We start from the raw sequence: 18,759 nt of genomic DNA on the forward strand, positions 1-18,759 counted from the left end.
GAATGGTCTCTGTGAACTACTTTGAAATTAATGCTTCAACTAAAGAAAGCGGATGGAAAGCTGGCAACAGGTGAAGCCAGCCGGGCAGATGCTCCTAACTGAAACCGAGTGGCGGCATGCGGGGTTCTTCATGCCCTAAACTGTTAAGCTTTGCCTTTTCCACAATAAAAGGCATCTTCAAGCCCTCAGCTCCCTTTAGCGAACCAGGAAACACAAAAGAACGTGGAAAGCTGGAGGGCAGAAAGGGGCGAAGGAAAGTGAAGTAGACCCGAGGAGGAAGGGGAGCAGCCGACAGAACCCAGGAGGCTACGGCGGGGTGGAGCGGGGGGCGGTGGCGTCTGCCCAGGCGGCACCTCACAGGGAGGCTGCCAAGGGGACGGCGGGAGAGCGGCTGGATCGGACAGTGGACGCTGACGGGGCAAGGCCAGCACTGCCCCTCCCCGGCAGCGCCACTGACCGGCCTGCCTGCAGCTCCCGCCGTGCCATCAGGAGGCAGACAGTGGCCGCGGCATAAAGGCTGCCTGGTCGGGGCTTGGGGACAGGCACTGGAGAATGAGGAGGGCTGTCAAGGGTTGGCCTCTGCATTCCAAGCAGAAGAGTCCCATGCACAGGGCAAAGTCAGTGGAAACGTGGGGCACGGGGCACAGACCAGCGTGGGGCAGAAGCCTCTCTGGAAGCGAGCAGAGCCCAGCCATGACAGGAGCCGTGGGCCCAGGCTCCTCCGCCATGCGACGGCTCGGCACTGAGGCCAGAGGAACCGCTCCGCCCTGCCTCCTCCGCTCCCCGGGCTAAGGGGCTCAGGGTGGGCACACAGGCCACCCTCTCCCCTCGGCGCTCTGACCATCCCTTGGGCCCATTGCTGTTGGGGACAGCAGGAGGCAGCAACGGTGATGCTTCCTGGCCCTCCTGTGGGGCCCGAAGCTAACAGCTCATGACCCATTTGCAGACGCCCCTGGGAACTGCTCAGAAAACCCCTGTCAGAACGGAGGCACCTGCGTGCCCGGTGAGGGTGCCCACAGCTGTGACTGCAGCCCAGGGTTCAAAGGCAGACACTGTGAGCTTGGTGAGTTTGGAACCGCTCCCCCTTGCCTGTTGGGGCCACCAGGGCCTGGCCTTGAGATGCCTGTCACGGTAGGCTTGGACAGGGGCCCGGTCACGGCACCCAGACCTCCAAGTGCACGGGCAGGGAGGCTGGCAGGCAGTGAGCCTCCAGGCCACCCACTGCCCAGATAACAGGGGGCTCTGGGGACAGTTACTCCGCAGGGACAGGAGGTGGTGGGGGGGGGAGAGGGCCCTGCCGCCCTCAGACTTCTGGGACCAGGATGAGAGCAGATGGACAGAAGTTCCCACACCAGACACACAGCCCTTAGGCCTATCAGGCCAAGACTCTGGCGAGCCCAGAGGGAAAGCAGCCTGCAGGCTCCCGGGACCCCAACCCAGAGCAGCACCCGCAGTTGCTAAGCAGCCGGGACAGGGACCCAGCCCAGGAAGCCACGGGGCAAAGCCGGGACCACAGTGGCTGCAGGACGAGGGGACGCGGCTGTGAGCTCCTGGCGAGCAGCTGCCCCCCTCCTCTGTGCCAGCAGCCTGCACGAAGGTGCCCCAGCCCTGCACGCGGCTGTTCTCAGAGACCAAGTCCATGCCGGTCTGGGAAGGAGGCGTCTGTCGCCACGTGTAAGTCCCTGCTCCCCGCCTTCGCCGCGCCTGCAGTGTGCTCCCGGCCCTGAAGGGCTTCTGCCCAGTCCTCACAGCACCCTGAGCTCTAGCACGTTTGACACTGACCCCTTGCTGGTCATACCATTTGTGAACACCTCCCCCTATTCCATAGGCTGTCCTTTGGTTTTGTCGATCGTTCCTTTGCTGTGCAAAAGCTTTTAAGTTTGACTAGGGCCCATTTGTTTGTGTTTGCTTTTATTTCTTTTGTCTTGGGAGACTGATCTAAGAAAATATTGTTTCGATTTATGTCAAAGATTCTTTTGCCTGTGTTCTAAGGGTTTTAGTGTCAGGCCCTACATTCAAGGCCTTCAGCCTGTTTATTTCTGTATGTGGTGTGAGGACTGTGATTTAAATGTAGCCATCCAGCTTCACCAACACTGCTGGCTGAAAAGCCCATCTTTGTCACTATATGCTCCTGCTTCCTTTTTCATACATTAACGAACCATAGGTGGTGGAGGGCTCAGTCACTAAGTCGTGGCTGACTCTGTGACCCCCGTGGACTGCAGCATGCCTGGCTTCCCTGTCCTCTACTATCCCCCAGAGTTTGCTCAAACTCATGTCTGTTGAGTCAGTGATGCCATCCAACCATCTCATCCCGTCTTCCCCTTCTCCTCCCACCTTCAATCTTTCCCAGCATCAGGGTCTTTTCCAATGAGTCAGCTCTTCACATCAAGTGACCAAAGTATCACAGTTTCAGCTTCAGCATCAGTCCTTACAATGAATATTCAGCACTGATCTTTAGGATGGACTGGTTGGATCTCCTTACAGTCCAAGGGACTCTCAAGAGTCTTCTCCAACACCACAGTTCAAAAGCATCAATTCTTCTGCACTCAGCTTTCTTTATGGTCCAATTCTCACACCGTACATGACCACTGGAAAACCACAGCCTTGACTAGACGGACCTTTGCTGTCAGTGATGTCTCTGCTTTTTAATACTCTGTGTCTAGGTTTGTGATAGCTTTTCTTCCAAGGAGCGAGCGTTTTTGAAATTTCATGGCTGCAATCACCATCCACAATGATTTTGGAGCCCAAGAAAATAAAGTATCTCACTGTTTCCACTTTTTCCCCATCTATTTGCGGTGAAGTGATGGAACCAGATGCTTGAATGTTGAATTTTAAAGCCAGCTTTTTCACTCTCCTCTTCCACCCTCATCAAGAGGCTCTTTAGTTCCTCTTCTGTTCCTGCCATTAGGGTGGTGTCATCTGCGTACCTGAGGTTGTTGATATTTCTCCTGGCAATCTTGACTCCAGCCTGTGAGTCATCCAGCTCGGCATTTTGCATGATGTACTCTGCACAGAAGTTAAACAAACCGGGTGACCATATACAGCCTTGACGTACTCCTTTCCCAATATGGAAACAGTCCATTGTTCCATGTCCGGTTCTAACTCTTGCTTCTTAACCTGCATACAGGTTTCTTGGAAGGTAGGTAAGGTAGGTCTGGTATTCCCATCTCGAAGAATTTTCCAGTTTGTTGTGATCCACAGTCAAAGGCTTTAGTGTAATCAATGAAGCAGATGTTTTTCTGGAACTCTCTTGCTTTTTCTATGATCCAGCAGATGCTGGCAATTTGATCTCTGGTTCCTCTGCCTTTTCTAAATCCAGCTTGTACATCTGGAAGTTCTTGGTTCACATACTGCTGAAGCCTGGCTTGAAGGATTTGAGCATTACCTTGCTAGCGTGTGAAATGAGCACAGCTGTACAGTAGTTTGAGCATTCTTTGGCACTGCCTTTGAGATTAACATGAAAACTGACCTTTTCCAGTCCTGTGGCCATTGCTGAATTTTCCAAAATGTGCTGGCATATTGAGTGCAGCACTTTCACAGCATCATCTTTGAGGGTTTTAAACAGCTCAGCTGAACTCTGTCACCTCCACTAGCTTTGCTCATAGCGATGCTTCCTAAGGCTCACCTGGGTTTGCTTTCCAGGATGCCTGGCTCTAGATGAGTGATCACACCATCATGGTTATCTGGGTCATGAAGATCTTTTTTGTACAGTTCTTCTGTGCATTCTTGTCACCTTTTCTTAATCTCTTCCGCTTCTGTTAGGTCCATACCGTTTCTGTCCTTTATTGTGCCCATCTTTGCATGAAATATCTCCTTAGTATGCCTAATTTTCTTGAAGAGATAGATCTCTAGTCGTTCCCATTCTACTGTTTTCCTCTATTTCTTTGCATTGTTCACTTAAGGCGTTCTTCTCTCTCCTTGCTGTTCTCTGGAACTCTGCATTCGGTTGGGTTTATCTTCCCCTTTCTTCTTTGCTTTGTACTTCTCTTATCAGCTATTTGTAAGGCCTCCTCAGACAACCATTTTGCCTTCTTGCATTTTTCTTGAGGATGGTTTTGGTCACAGCCTCCTGTACAATGTTACAAACCTCCATCCATAGTTCTTCAGGCACTCTATCAGATCTAACCCCTTGAATCTATTTTCATTTCCACTGTATGATCGTAAGGGATTTGATTTAGGTCATACCTGAATGGCCTAGTTGTTCTCCCTACTTTCTTAAGTCTGAAGTTCGCAATAAGTATGTGTATGGGCTTATTTCTAAGTTCTCTATTCTGTTCAACTGATCTGTATGTCTGTTTTTGTGCCAATACTACACTGATTTGATCACTGTAGCTTTATAGTATAGGCTGAAGCCTGGGTTATACTTCCAGCTTTGTCCATTATTCTCGGGATTGCTTGGCAATTCGTGTTTTGTGATTCTATATAAAGTTCAGGATTATTTGTTCTAGTACTATGGAGAATTTCATAGATGTTTTGAAAAAGATTGCATTAAATTTGTAGATTGTTTGGGGGAGTATGGCTATTTTAACAATATTAATTCTGCCAATCCAAGAGCACAGGATATGTGTCCAATTCTCTGGGTCATCTTTAGCTTCCTTTATCAATGTTTTAGTTTTCAGCATATAGGTATTTCATCTCCCTGGCTAAGTTTATTCCTGGGTTGTTGTTGTTTTATGTGATTTTAAGCAGGTTTTTTTAACTTTCTCTTTCTGATATTATTAGTGTAAAGAAACACAACAGACTTCTGTATACTAATCTTATATTCTGCTGCCTTGCTGAGTTCATTTAATAGCTTTTGCGTGGAGACTTTACAGTTCCCTACAGACTGTCATCTCATCTACAGACAGGCCCAATTTCCCTGTCTTCTTCCAATCTGAACACCTGTTTCATTTTCCCATCTGAGTGCTGTGCCCAGCATTTCCAACACTGCACTGAATAGAAGCGCTCAGAGCAGACCTTCTTTGGCTCCTTTATTGTTTGATTTTTTAAGGCAATTCAGACAGACCCTTTGAGGCCTGCTTTAGGGTGGCTTTAGCACAGCTTTATTCCGGGGTTCATCCTGCCTCACTTTTAAAGCAAGGCCTTTCTGGGGTTTCTGCTGCTCTGCAACAGCCTACCGTTAATCCGGACCTCCCCACTCTGGGTCTGGGACTGTCCAGCTCCTCTGTGTTCCCCTCTGCCCACCTCTGTCCACCCTGTGCACGCACAGCTTCATCTCCAAGGGGAGCCCTCTCCAGAAGTCTGGAGCTCTTCCTCTGTACAGCCCCCTCCTTGCTGGACTCTGACTCACAAATTCCTGCCACCTCTGCTTCCCCAATTCCAATCTCGTGTTTCACCAACTCAGTGCAACCACTGTGTGGATCCCCCTCAACCCACCACAGCCCAACAGCGCCTACAGGCGGAGTGCCGCACAGCCACGGCGCTCGTGTGCTCCCCTGCTCTTCAGGCCAGTCCTGCGCTGTTCTCTAACGTCCGAGAAGACTCACTTCCTGTATCTTGCCCAGTTCTCCAGTTGTTCACGTGTGGTTAATTCCAGATCCTGCCACGGCCAGATGACTGGAAATGGAAGTCTTAGCTAAGGCTTCAGATCCTAAGGCTCTCCTAGACTGAGCTCATGAGCTGGGGTTTTACCCACTGAACTCCCTGGATTTCTTTCAAACAGCTCCAACATTCCAAAAGCTTTAATGTCTCACTTGTTGTTCTCTATAAACTTGTGACAGAGGCAGGATAAGCAATTCCCGTTTTGTATGAAACTGAGGCTTAAGTTCCAGAGGCATCTCAGAGTACACTAGTTAGTAAGGCAGGGCTGGAGTAAAGGCTCCTGTCCTACATGTCGCCCACATCTAACGCCTGCATCTCCAAGGTTTCTCCATCAACTTTCCAGAAGAGGACAGTCTTACTGTTTCAAAGCTTTAGGGCCAAGTAGCCCGTCTCATGGAGAAGGAAATGGCAACCCACTCCAGTATTCCTGCCTGGGAAATCCCATGGACAGATGAGCCTGGAGGGTTACAGCCCATGGGGTCGCAAAGACTAGGACACAGCTTAGCAACCAAACAGCAACAACAACGTCTATCTCAAGCAAGACATGCCTTTCAAACAGCAGGCTTTATCTCTTACATGACTTTGTCAACACTCATCAGGATGTATACTTAAAATGGGCATATCTTATTTTATGAAAATTATACCTTGATAAAGTTGTTTTAAAATTACATAATTTTTATGTTGACATTTTAACACATCTATAGGAGAAGGTTTTATTAGGAATAAACAGCCTTCCTTAGCAACAGCCTTCCTCAGAGGCCTGCACAGTTACTGTGGGTTGATGTGGCTAAGGTGAAGGAGCTGGGCAACATTCCGCTCAGCCCCTGGCTTCACAGAGCTCTCTGGTGACGCAGGTATAAGAGAGTCTACAAAGTGCACCCGGACACCTGCTTCAAGGAGAGCTGTGAGAGCACCCGCGCCAGAGCCCCAGACAGGTGCGTCCTGGGGGGGGGGCCGAGCTGTGCCCACGGTGGTCGCTGAGAAATGGGGCCAGGGTGGCCCTGCTGACTGGGGCTGGGGGATGCCACAGGCCATGGCTAGGCCTGGCTGCCAAGATGTACAGCCTGGCTATGTGTATAGCAGCAGAGAGATGGGCGCCGTGGGCATGGGGCGTGCTGGTGGGTCACAGGGCAGGTGCTGTGGGAGCTTACATGGTGGGTGGGGGTTGGGAAGATCACAGGGTGGGCGCTAGAGGAAGTCACGGGGTGGGTGCTGAGGCATCACTCTGGTTATGGAAGTTCACACAGTATCTGGCACTAGTATTAAGAAGTGTTACTGACAAGCCCAATTATGTAAATATGGTAAATCTCTATCTACTTTTTATTAACTCTCACCCAGGTCTTTCCCCAAAGGGGTCAAGGTAGCCACAGAATTATACAACGCACTGCCTGAGTACAGACAGCAGAGTCCAAACCTCAGTCACATTCTCCACAGACCAACCAGGTGCCACAGGCCCTGGGTCTCGCGTTACTGAGTCCAGGTGAAGCCCCGTTGCTGCCTGACCCGAGCGCATCGCCTGCCTCCCAAGACCCCGTCCCCCACACCCCCATTCACTCAGGCCCAGCAGGCGCCCACCTGCCTTCACTCTACGACACCCACGCCAAGCCCGGTGGGCACCGAGAGTAAGACGCTAACCTGTGTCCTTGTCTCACTGACTGCACTCCCAAACTGCAACGCGTGTGAGCAAAAGACCAGACAGTCTCAGGACCGAGAGCCGGGGCTAAGGCAGCTGCCAGGTCAGAGGGACGCATTCTTTTTCATAACCCACATTTCTCCAATTATTTCAGGAAACAAAGTAACAGTCCTACACTGAGGAAACCCTAAGGTACGTCCCCTGGGCCGCAGAACTGCTGTGAAGTCTGAGGAGGGTCCCAGCACTGGGTCCTCGGGCGGGCTGCCATCCCCCTGTGCAGCTCTGTGTCAAAGACTCTCGGACCGTAAGGTTTCAGAGCTTCCTAAGGGGGTCAAGATGAGTGAGGAAAATAATCCTTAAGGCCTCCCAACAGACATAAATTTAGCCCAAATACACTGAACCCCACTGTGTCTCAAACAGCAGACACACGCCTTCCCCAGTCACCAGCAATGGCAATGGAGGGCTGGCTGAGCTCTCAGAGGCTGAAGACCACCTGCCTCAGGGAGGCGGGACTGCCAGGCCCGCAGGGAGGACACAGAGGCGCAGCCTGGAGCCAGAGGTGGAGAGGCTCCAGAAGCGCCCAGCCCTGCAGGGGCGGCCACTGGGGGGGGCGCTGACCTCACACTGGGGGCTCTTGCACTGGGAGCCCAATGCTCGTGCACGGGACCCTAAGCATTCAGAGAACCTGAAACAAAAGGGACCTTCTAACACTATTCTTATTTATGCCAGCATTTCCCAACCTCTTTTGGCAATTCAGCCCCCTGTGACTCCTACCTCCCCACAAGGAAACTCTGAGCAGGTCTCAACAGTCTAGAAGATGCTGGGCTAACCCAGAGACCCACCTAGTGACTGACACAGCTTCTTGTCAGCATGACGGCCCTGGGAATGAAGGAGGCATTCTGGCTGGGCCAGGGCAGCTCGGCACTCAAGAAGCCCGTCTTCCCAGTGCTGCAGGAGAGGCGGGAGGCAGCCGGGGCAGAGCAGCTGCACACACAGCCTCCTGTTACTCAGAGGCCTCTGTAAACACCAGGAGCAGCAGAGCCCTGCAGGCCCAGGCTGACACTAAAGCAGATCTTGGAAGGAGGAGGCTGGGCCCACGGGTGGGGCAGCCACACGTGAGCGGGAACATGTGACCTCAGGCAGGTGGCCCACTCCCCCCACCGCCACATACTCAGAAGATGCACTCCAAGGCTTGCACGAAGTTCACCACCCACAGATACAACTTGAGTGTGAAATGTTTATACTGCAATAAGTCACCTGAAAGAGAATATATTTTATTAGAACTCATCCAATAAATCCATTTCTATAAAAACAAATCAGAAATCCTCAACTATTAACTTATCAAATACTAGCTTTTAGAACACCTATTCTGAATACCGATTCTTAGGTGCTTCGCTATAGCTCAGACGGTAAAGAATCTGCTTGCAGTGCAAGTGACCTCGGTTTGACCCCTGGGTCAGGAAGATCCCAGGGCAACAGGAATGACAGTCCACTCCAGTCTTCTTGGCTGGAGAACTCCATGGACAGAGGAGCCTGGTGGGCCACAGTTCATGGGGTCACAAAGAGCCGGACACGACTGAGCAACTAACACTACACTACGGTACTACTGCTGTTCTTAGAACGACGGGAAACACAAACAAGCAGGAACATTACTTCTCTGGAGTAGCCTGGTGGGCTACAGTCCAGGGGGGCGCAGAGTTGGACACGACTTAGAGACTCAACAGCATAACAACAATTCACACACAACCATTCATCCAAGACCAAAGTGCAAGAACTCGTTTCAACAGAGACCAGGGACAGCGCATCTTCAGAGGGGTCACGGCATCGCCACATGAAGGGAGCAGCCTGTAGGCCTCGGGGCTGAGCTGTCCCGGACACCAGGGCGCAGCTGGTCCTCCACAAGCCTGCCCCACCCCCCACCCCCCACGTCAGAGGGGACGAGGCCCACAGCTCGAGGCAGGGAGGGGCGAGCCCTTTAGGTCCTCTGGGGGCAACAGCCCAGAGCCACTGTGTGAAGAGGAATGTGCACAAGTGCCCTCCTCCTCACACCCGGTCTGTTTTCTCTTCTAAGGACTCAGGATGTTCCTGCTGCGTTCCATCAACCTCACGCGTTTCTAAAGCCCAAGAAGATGAGGTCTAAAATCAGACTGAAAACAGCGTCCTGGCTGGAGTCAGTGGCCTGAGCAGCTTCCCTCCTCTGGCCTCTGAAGACAGTCGGCCAGGCCAGGCAGGCATCAGCCACAGGCAGGGAGACCTCCAGGACAGACCCTCACCAGATAGAGCCCAGGCTGCTCTAAGCGGGCACTGCACACACGTCTGCCCCGGGGGAGCAAGGCTGCCCGTCAGGAATGCTTCTGCAACCTTCAGAAACCAGCTTTCGGATTCCAACATCAGAAAAGGATTCTCCCCTTAGGAACCAACCACCAAACTGAGGAGGAACTGCTATCTACAGCTTCCAAAGCAAAGACCACGGGGCTGGGAGAAGGCGCAGAGGTGAGGCACACTGGAAGCCCTTCGGCGGGCTCTCCTCCGCCAGCAGTCTGTGCTGACCGTTTGCAAGTAGTGACCCGCCATATGGACCAGCTGATTTTGAAAGAGAAAATGATAGCCAACACTAAGGTGGAGCTTAAACAGTTTTCATCTACAGCTTTTTCCATTAAAGTCACAGTACTTTGGGCCTGTGAACCAGACGGTCACTGCGGCAACGACTCAGCTCTGCAGCTGCAGCACGAATGCAGCCACAGGCGTGCGACTGATGGGGATGGCTGGGTCCCAATAAAACTTTATTTACAAAAACAGGCAGAGCCAAGTCGGCCACGGGCCATGCTGAGCTCAGCCCTGGTCTTTGAGGCCATAGGCTTCAGCCTATCCCCAGGATGACAAGTCCCACCAAGGCACCAAAGACCTCAAGGGTTTCAGGGAAACCTCAATGTTTCAAGCCCACATGGAAAGCCAAAGCAGCATGTCCACCAAGCACAGCAGGGCTCCTCCCACAAGCCAGGCGATGTGGAGAGGACTAGATGCTGGGAAGGGGCTCCCTGAGGCCACAACTCATGCAATGCTGTTGGGGGCCACCAGGTAGTATGCACCACCTTCCACACCCTCCTCCTTCACACGCCGAACACCGCATCATCCTGCCAGCCCGCTCTCCAGCACGCTTCCTCCCTGCAGATGAGGTGAGGACCAAAGCCGGGAAGCCCACCTGACACCGTGCTGAGCGTTTAACAGCCAACCCAGGCTGGAGCTCCAGGCCCGGGCACCTCCCAGCGATCCGGCTCCAAGTCAGCACTACAGCCCAGAAAGGCCTCCTTCCTTTCAACTTTTATAAAAAACTTTTACAGAGTTATATTTTAGGCTTTTTACTTATATTAAAGTTCTGTGTGCATATGTCTGTGTATTATGCATTCTGTCATTTCCAGCAAGGACGTCTCTACTGTAATCCCGAAGGTACCCCGTCTCCAAGGCCCACCTGGAGAAGACAGCAGAGATCAGTCCCGGGGCCCCGGTGCTGGGAGAACCGAGGAAAGCGCACACGTACACACGCGCTGCTGACCTGCGCTGCACCGGGCCCTGCCGCTGCGCCATGGAAGCTGCGGCACCAGGAGCCAACGGCGCAATCACTGGGGAGTGCGTGGAACGCGCCACTGCCGCGGTAACAACCTCAAGCCCTCAGCCACAAGGCCAACGGAGCGTGCTCCTGTTTTGACCTTAGAAGCCTTTGTTCCTACAAGAAACAGTCTACTGAATCCAGAGTGTGGTGCTGTGTTCTTATGATTAACCCCTTTTGATGTCTTATAAATTATATATCTAGTAGAAGACTTCCTGATGCTAAAGGAATTATAATCTATCCTTAAAACATTACAAATGAGCCCCTGCTTTTGCCCACACGGCTCCTTCGTCAAACTCTAATGTCATCCTTGGAAATCCTCAGAGTCCACCCAAAGGAATGAGTAACACGGAGTCAGAAAACTGTCAGGGGCATACACAGCTCTGTGTGGACATAAAAGGAGCAATCATGGGCTGCCAAGGCAGTCTTGTGCTAATCAAAATGTGGATCAACTGACCACACAATCGAGCTTAAATTTAAGATTCTGCTAGCCCCAAATGGGGAGCACAAGAGCAACACCCCAGGTTCCAGGGACAGCGCCAGCCACCAAAAGGCGACACAACACAAGAGCCAGGAAACCTCCTTCCCGTGGTCAGAGAAGGCAGTGAAGGTGAAACCTCCCTTTCCCCTGCACTGGGGCTGGCATGGCGCCAATGGGGAAAGCTACGCAGCACCTCGCTGCCCCCCACCAGCACCCCAGTAGACAAGGGTCCACCCGGCGTCAGCCAACCTCCGCAACTCTGCTGGGTCGGAACTGCTGCCGCCGATGCTGGACTCCCATGTGGAGGGACTCACGGGCCACTGGCCTTCGCAGAAAGCATCTCTGTGCAGTCGTGCTCCGGCACGAGCCTGGAGGCACAAGCGTCTGCTCCAGGTGCTAGTCCCCAGAATAAAACACGGCTCCCATCTCCCAACGACACCCCAGCACAGGCCGGAAAGGAACTATCATAAAAAATCTTTTACATAAAAGAGAAACAACACAAGCAGCCGTTTAGAATCGTAAGCTCTCACTGATCAACACAGGCGCGTTTGCTAGAGGCAGGCTCAGCGCAGCATGTGAGCCTCCGCCACTGCCTGTGGGCCGGCTCAGCCTGCTGTGGGCCTGTCCTGAGGCTGCACACACGCCCTCGGTCCTAACGACACAACTGACCGCCGATGGTGCCGGGCGCTCCCAGGGGTCAGGCTCAGCCCAGTGAGGACTGCCACCCGACAGGACCTACAGTCTCTGCAGGAAAAATGAAGCCAAGTGCCACGACTCTCAGGTTTTGGGCACATGGCCAAAAATGTCTTTTGCAGCATCAATCCTGTGCCAGCCAGCCCGTCCCCGGGGAAGGGCCCCCAGGACATGGAGTGACCCCCATTCCCCCCCTGCCGAGCTTGTGTCCCCAGGACTGGGCCTCTACCTCAGAGATGAGCCCTGGTGCATACACCCAAGCCCATTCCCCAACCCCAGCTCTTCAAAGTTGCTCCTCAGAACCTCTGGCCTCCCCAAGGGGCCACCTCTGGTGCCATGGAGCTCCCTGCAATGATACCAAGCCCAGACCCTGGCCCTGGCTCCAGACCCCAACACCCCGTGACCCTGGCAGGCATGCATTCTCCTCTGGCCTCAGAAGCCCCGTCTGGACCATGTTCTGGCATGCTCCAGGTCAGCACTCCATAGCTGCCGGAGACGTCAGGACTAGATGTGGCCCCTGGACCGAGCTGGCGCAAAAGCAGGTTCCCCCACAGGTCAGAGATGGGCCTGTTGTTCAGAAATGCAAAAAGCGTCCCTTCACAGCGCTGGCATCAAGAAACTGTACAGGACAAACCACACGTCACCAGTCAGCTTTCTTTTACTCTGCTGTACACTGAACGCAATTACAAAGCAGTATTTTTTATTTAAAAACATGAGTATTTTTGTGGAAAATCTGCTACTTGTTGTCATTAAAATAAACTGTTGTGATGTACTAAGGCTTCACTGTCTTCTCCTAACTCTTTGTCACTAGAAGGATGTAAAATGACTCCTGAACCAGAAGAAACATCCCCACTGTGTCACAGAATTATCACCAACACAGATGACGGAGAAACAGCAAAACCAGACGCTGCCGCACTGAGCCCCCGACTTCAGGCGCTCCCAGCCTGTGGTTCCGGATGGAGCAGGGCCCTCCACACCAAACTCCCGACTTCAGGCGCTCCCAGCCTGTGGCTCAGGATGGAGCAGGGCCTCCACACCAAACCCGACCGATCAAGCCAAGGCATCTGCTGCTTAGTTTGGCCTGTCTACCTCTCAGGTGATTTCCAAACATTCTTTCATCAAAAGACCAGTTTAAGAATAAAAAATAACCTGAGAAGAATGAAGTGAGGTTCCCAAAAGCTTTGAGGAAATTAAAATAACCTTTCCTCTCTCTGGGCTCCCTTCACTCCAGTCCATCCATCACAGCTCCTGCTCCTCCTCCCTGTCCTCCTCTTCCTCCTCATCCAGACTCTCCTCGTCAGCCATGCAGCCCTCAGACTCCTCTTCCTCCCGGGCCAAGAGTTTCTTAAAAACCTCAAACTCCTCAGCAGAAGAAACTGCTGTTCTGGCCAGAAACTCAGCTTCTGAAACTCTGAGGATGTCCTTCAGTAAAGGGTTGGGGACCTGTGTCTGCCCCTTCTTGTCAGGGGTCTGGTACCGGCCCAGCCGCTCCAGGAACATGTGTCTCTGCTTGGTCTTGGTCATGGAGTACTGCAGCAAGTCCGTCTTCACAATGTCCACGTGTTTAATCCCCATCCTGAAATAGGCATACTGGAGACACAGACGTGGTTAGGAAGGCAGCTGCAAAAATCCTGGTAGGTTCCTAAAGCACAGCCAACTGCAACTGTCCAAAAGCACTCGGAGAAACCTGACTAGTCAACAACGGCAGAGCACTGTGACCCCCAGCATCTGCACGATGGCCGACAGCTTTCAAAGCATTTTCAAATTTATATCGAGAAAGATGCAGCAAAAAATAAAGGGCAGGAAGGAGAAATTAAGTTCTATTTTTCTTCATGGGGTAAGAAAAACTGGGAGCATGAAAAAAAATAGGTAAATAATTCAGAAAACATCTAGGATCTGACCTAAGCCATCAAAATTGTTACCAAAAACTTTAGAACAACCTTCATACTTACATTTCTAAGATCAACATGCAAAACAGATTTGAAAGAAAGGTTCCAGCTAATTTTAAATTAGGTATTTCAAGCAGAGGTCTCATATGAACTCTAAGAATGGGCCAGAGTCATCCATTATCAATGGCAGAAAAGTTGCAAAAGATCTTTTACCTGTGGCAAAGAAGACTCAAAACTGAATTTCTGGCTGGTGTTGGGCCAAGAGGGTTTAATCTTGACCTTGTCTGCTTGCCCAGGTGAGTCAGCTGACCCTGACTACACTGGAAACCTGCTGCCACCCATCACGCCACCAGTCATTCTTACCTGAAATTTGTACTCCAGCTCACCAGGGTCCTCCCGAAGAACATACGGGCACCTGTGCAAAATCTCGGTGACTTGCTTTGCGGTGAAAAGGCACTTCTCCTTAAGGACCCCAACAATGACTTCAACATCCTGCTGACGCATGGTGAAAATTTCAGGGCAACAGTAAAGCACCCTCTTTAATTTCCCTGAAGATCATTAAAAAGGGCAAGTACATCATTTTAGGATATTCCAGAAACCCAAGGGGCCAACCACACCTAAATCAAGCCAGAATTTAAAAAACAAACAAGGATCCTCTCCTCCACAGGATTGCCAACTTCAGATATGTCTTCCCAGGAGCACTGTGGAAGCAGAAGGGGCCAGAATGGCTCAACTCCCCAGTGACACCCTCTCGCTCCTCACTGCCCAGCCCCAGCTGACAGGTGCCTGCTTCATATGCTAGGGCCCCTCGTGCCCTCCTCGCCTAGAAGAGACTTTCACAGGGATGTGCTGGGAAAGCCAGACAGGAGGGTGAGGCAGCAGTCTCTCCCACGCTGGGGCTCTGGACTCATGTTTCCTCCTGCAATAAAACAGTCCTTGGCACATTCACAACCAACATCTTAGGACCTAGGAGCTGGAACGCAATAAAAAGTGGTTCCACAATAACAGCGTAGTAATAACAGCGAGAATCCTGACGCACAAGCACAGAGACTGATCTCCGGCTTCGCAGGGGGCCGCAGGTCTCATCCACACTAAGGCACTTCTGAGGGACAGGGGCTCTATTAGTAACTGTATTAGGAAAACTGGCGGAAACTGAGACTATCCCAGGCAAACTGGGGCATGTGACCTTCCTATAGATAACCGAGTAACACTCAGAACCTAGAAACTGGAAACCACTTAAATAAACTGTTAGATCTCCCTAACAGTTGAGTTAATGTCTTGATAAAACATACTCAGGAATGAATTTCAGGAGTTTAGTGTTTATCTTTGCAGCTTAAGGTCACGCTGAGCTTGCTAATTTATAATGAAGGCATGTAAGGCATTAGGGTTTCCCAGGTGGTGCTAGTGGTAAAGAACCCACCTGCCAATGCAGGAGACAAAAGAGATGTGGGTTCAATCCCTGGGTTGGGAAGATCCCCTGGAGAAGAAAATGGCAACCCACTCCAGTATTCTTGCTTGGAAAATCCCATGGACAGAGGAGCCTGGTGGGCTACAGTCCATGAGGTCACAAAAAGTCGGACCTGATTGAAGCAACTGAGCTCAAGGATGGTGTTAAGTTGAGCCTTTCAGATTACACTGCAACAGGTAATCTGTTAGGAGAAACACACACCATTACCTTCTGCTCATCTTCTAGAGAAGAAAAGGAGGCCTGTAGAGATCCTCTGAAATCTGGACTCCCAACCTTTTCTCCCCTTTCCCCATCCCCAACAATACTTCACCAACAAGAGACAAGAATGAACAAACAGTGGAATTCCTCTGGTGAACGTGGGTAGGGGTCCTTGGCGATCCTCATGAGCCCCTACCCTCCTCCTCTAGAAAAGCCCACAGAGAGACCCAGTGGGACTTCCCTGGTGGTGCAATGGATTAAGAATCTGCCTGCCAGTGCAGGGGACACAAGGTCAAATTTGGGAAGACTGCACATGCCTCAAAGCAACCAAGCCCATGCGCCACAACCAGCGAGGCTGCGCCCTGCAGTGACTGCAGCCTGCACGCCTGGGGCAGAGCTCGTGCCCTGAAATGGGAGCAGCCACGGCGACGAGAAGCCTGCACGCTGCAACCACAGAGCCGTCCATGCAGCAACGAAAGCCCAGCGCAGTCAAAAATAAAATTCATTCATTAATTTAAAAGAGAGAGAGATCCAGTGAACTTCTAGGATTTGGGGGGAGTGAATCCTGTGTGTGGGGGGGGGGGGGAGACGGTGGCTGGGAAACGGCCACTCCACCTGTGTCCCAGGAATCTAGGAAGATTTCACATTTCCCATTAAATGGAGACACCCGACTGGAATCCAAGCCTTTACGGGGAACTCTAAGTGTCGGTAATGCCTCACGCGGCTCCAGATCCCTCTCCTCATTCCGCAGGCACGGCCCCGGGATGAAGGAGTCTAAGTCTCTGGCTTCACATCACAGACACACAAAGCACTGAGCCTGCCCCGAGTCAATTTAAGCATCCAAGGGGACACGCACACACACGAGCCAACGCCACACGCTGACATGCGCAGGGCCCACACCACGCGCCACCGCCGTTCCAGATGCCAGAGCCCCCACAGGGAACACACCAGACAAGAGTGGTCACTCAGGTCCCCCTCCCGCCTGCAAGGCCCTCTGCAGAGGTCACTCTGCCTCCTCACCTCTAAGCCAAATCACGCATTCCTCTCAAGGACTTTTCCCCCCGCAGAAACCTCCTCAATCCACCTCCCCAGGCTATTCGGTCTCCAGCTCTGACTCCTCAGCACTACATATAAAATCCCCACCACCTCATACCTTCTCCAAGGCCCAGCTTTCGCAGGTAACTGGAGCGCTTCTTCATTTGCATCACAGGCAGTTTCAATAACTGAGGACTTTTCTTCAAGGCCACACACACAGGCTCTGGATTCAAACCCAGAAGTATTAATTCTGAAATGATGTCCAGCATCTGTTGAGGGTGGGTACCTGGCTGTATGCTGAGCAGTTCATTAACATGGACATCACTAAAACCCATGTCCCGGAGGGAACTGACAAACTTCTCTTGCAACACAGGAGTTCTCTGCTTCTCAAGGAGGCGCTGACTCAGCCCTGTTCTGTGCTCTGGTTTCTGTGCACATTTTGGGGGTTCAACAAAGGACGACTCCTCAAGGCCCCCTCCACTGGAGGCTGTCATTAGCTTACGCAACAAAAAAGCAGCCGTCCTTTTCCGTCCTGCAGGCCGAGTCTGCCTAGCGAGGAGGGCCCAGGTAAGGGGCGTCAGACGGTGCCAATCAAAGACCTGTAAGACACAAAGGGATTGCATTCCTCATCACACCGATGCAACGGACACCACAGGATTTCTGAGTCAGGGTCTTTAGCTCGTTGGTCTCACACAAACATAAGTTTTTATAAGCAATCTGCAAAATCATAACTGAACTTTAAAAGCCTAGAGAGAAAGAAGTTCATGTACAGAGAACAGAGTTTGCAGAAGGATAGGTTTGCTTTTGCTGCTCTAACTGAGGGGACAGGGACAAGGAGGGATTGGGAGAACAATTTCAAGGCCACTGGGTAAAGTACGCCTTGAGGTGTGGGGGGTCCTCAATGCCTTGGAGGGGGGTGGCTACAAATTTAGCTGAGAGATTAACCAGAAGAAAAAAGTGTATTTATATGCGTATGTTGATTCAGGAAAGAGGTAGCTCCCTAAATGACTACAGCTGGGGGCAAATGGGGGAGGAAGGTTTCTAGGGGAAGAGCAAACGGGAGGGCTCTTCGGGGAACAAGTGGGAGCCCAGAAAGTCTGTGACAGTGTTTATGTTGATACCAGGGGTCGTCCCTCTTTTTTTTCCCTTCAAGGCGGTAAAACTCCCCAGGAGAAAGGCTCTGTGGCGCCCTCACTCCCGGAAAGCTCTGCTTTTAGTGAGATAAGGGCCGCTCCAAGCAGGCTTCTTTCAGTCTCTGCTGAATCTCAAACGTCTTTAGTTTCAAGTCATTTCTGTGCCAACTCTGGGGTCCGAGTCGGTAGCCACACCTGAAACCTCCATATCTCGTACCAGTCTCCAGATTCACCTAACTGCATTCATTCCACAAACGGAACGCCGTTAGCCTGCCAGCCAACTACAGCATTCCCGTTGACCTCAGAACTCTTAGGGGTCAGGCCGGCGCGCCACCAACGGGGCCCGATCCCCGGGTCCTCAACGCCCCTCAAGACGCGTCCCTGAGCCTCCCCAGCGCCCTCAGCCAAGCCCGCCCGCTCGGAGCGCCCGCCGCCCCTGTCGCCCTGTTTGTGGTCCAGCCGCGGCTTCGGCCCAGCGCCGGCGGCAGGCGGGGTGGGGACAAAGGGCTAAAACCGCGCCAACGCGGCGGAGAGCGCCGGAGGCCGGGGTGCCGCACACCTCCGCGACCCGCAGGAGACCGGAACCCGGCAGCACCTCACCTGCCGACCCAGCGCCGCCATAGCACGAAAGCGGCGCCGGCTCCGCGGGCGCCGGAAGCGGCGCTCCCAGGACCCATAGCTTCCGCCCTCGCGCGTCCGTCGCTTCCGCCCTCCCCCTCGCAAGCGCAAGGGTGAGGGAGGCAGTTCCGCCCGGCCCTTCTCCACCTGCGTCCGGCCGCCTGCACCGTGGGCTCCCGGACCGCGGCTTCCCTGCTTCGTGCCCACTCTGACCGGATTCCCACTTTCCGGAGCTCCCGGCTGGCAGAACAAATGAACAGCCCCTTCCCCACACGCTCGCTTTTCGTAAGAGAAAACTGTAACCTCGGCTCACACCGGCCGCCCCCCTGGTCCCGCAGTAACCTCCCCGGAGAAAGGAGCTTAAGGCAGAGACTGGGGGGTCTGAATAAGATGGAATCGTCCCAGGTGACGTTCTTTAAGATTCGATGTGGAATCTGTATCCAGTAAGAATTTTAGTGTCGAG

The 18,759-nt window shown here is 52.5% G+C and overlaps 2 protein-coding genes across 5 annotated transcripts in view; one reads left to right on the forward strand and one right to left on the reverse strand.

The window, feature by feature from the left end:
• The window catches only part of SNED1 (sushi, nidogen and EGF like domains 1), a 76,199-nt gene extending 63,650 nt beyond the window's left edge, over window positions 1-12,549 (forward strand). Inside the window, exons 28-32 of one of the 4 annotated variants that reach the window (XM_055586632.1) lie at window positions 947-1,063; window positions 1,584-1,674; window positions 6,396-6,476; window positions 7,329-7,366; window positions 7,904-12,549. In XM_055586632.1, the coding sequence (XP_055442607.1) occupies window positions 947-1,063; window positions 1,584-1,674; window positions 6,396-6,476; window positions 7,329-7,365 (326 nt within the window). In that variant the 3' untranslated portion in view covers window position 7,366; window positions 7,904-12,549. Of the gene's footprint in view, window positions 1-946; window positions 1,064-1,583; window positions 1,675-6,395; window positions 6,692-7,328; window positions 7,367-7,903 lie in introns of those variants that run through there. The other 3 variants (XM_055586631.1, XM_055586629.1, XM_055586630.1) reach the window with 3 other exon arrangements.
• A 48-nt stretch (window positions 12,550-12,597) lies between these two features.
• Window positions 12,598-18,430, reverse strand: MTERF4 (mitochondrial transcription termination factor 4). Its single transcript, XM_055586635.1, has 4 exons — window positions 18,279-18,430; window positions 16,664-17,144; window positions 14,208-14,392; window positions 12,598-13,545 (listed from the first exon to the last, which is right to left on the reverse strand). The coding sequence occupies exons 1-4, from the start codon at window positions 18,297-18,299 to the stop codon at window positions 13,195-13,197; spliced, it is 1,038 nt and encodes a 345-aa protein (XP_055442610.1). The 5' UTR covers window positions 18,300-18,430; the 3' UTR covers window positions 12,598-13,194.
• Window positions 18,431-18,759: the final 329 nt, after the last annotated feature.

This window comes from Bubalus kerabau, chromosome 6 (assembly GCF_029407905.1).
Source record: "Bubalus kerabau isolate K-KA32 ecotype Philippines breed swamp buffalo chromosome 6, PCC_UOA_SB_1v2, whole genome shotgun sequence".
Lineage (NCBI taxonomy): Eukaryota > Metazoa > Chordata > Mammalia > Artiodactyla > Bovidae > Bubalus > Bubalus kerabau.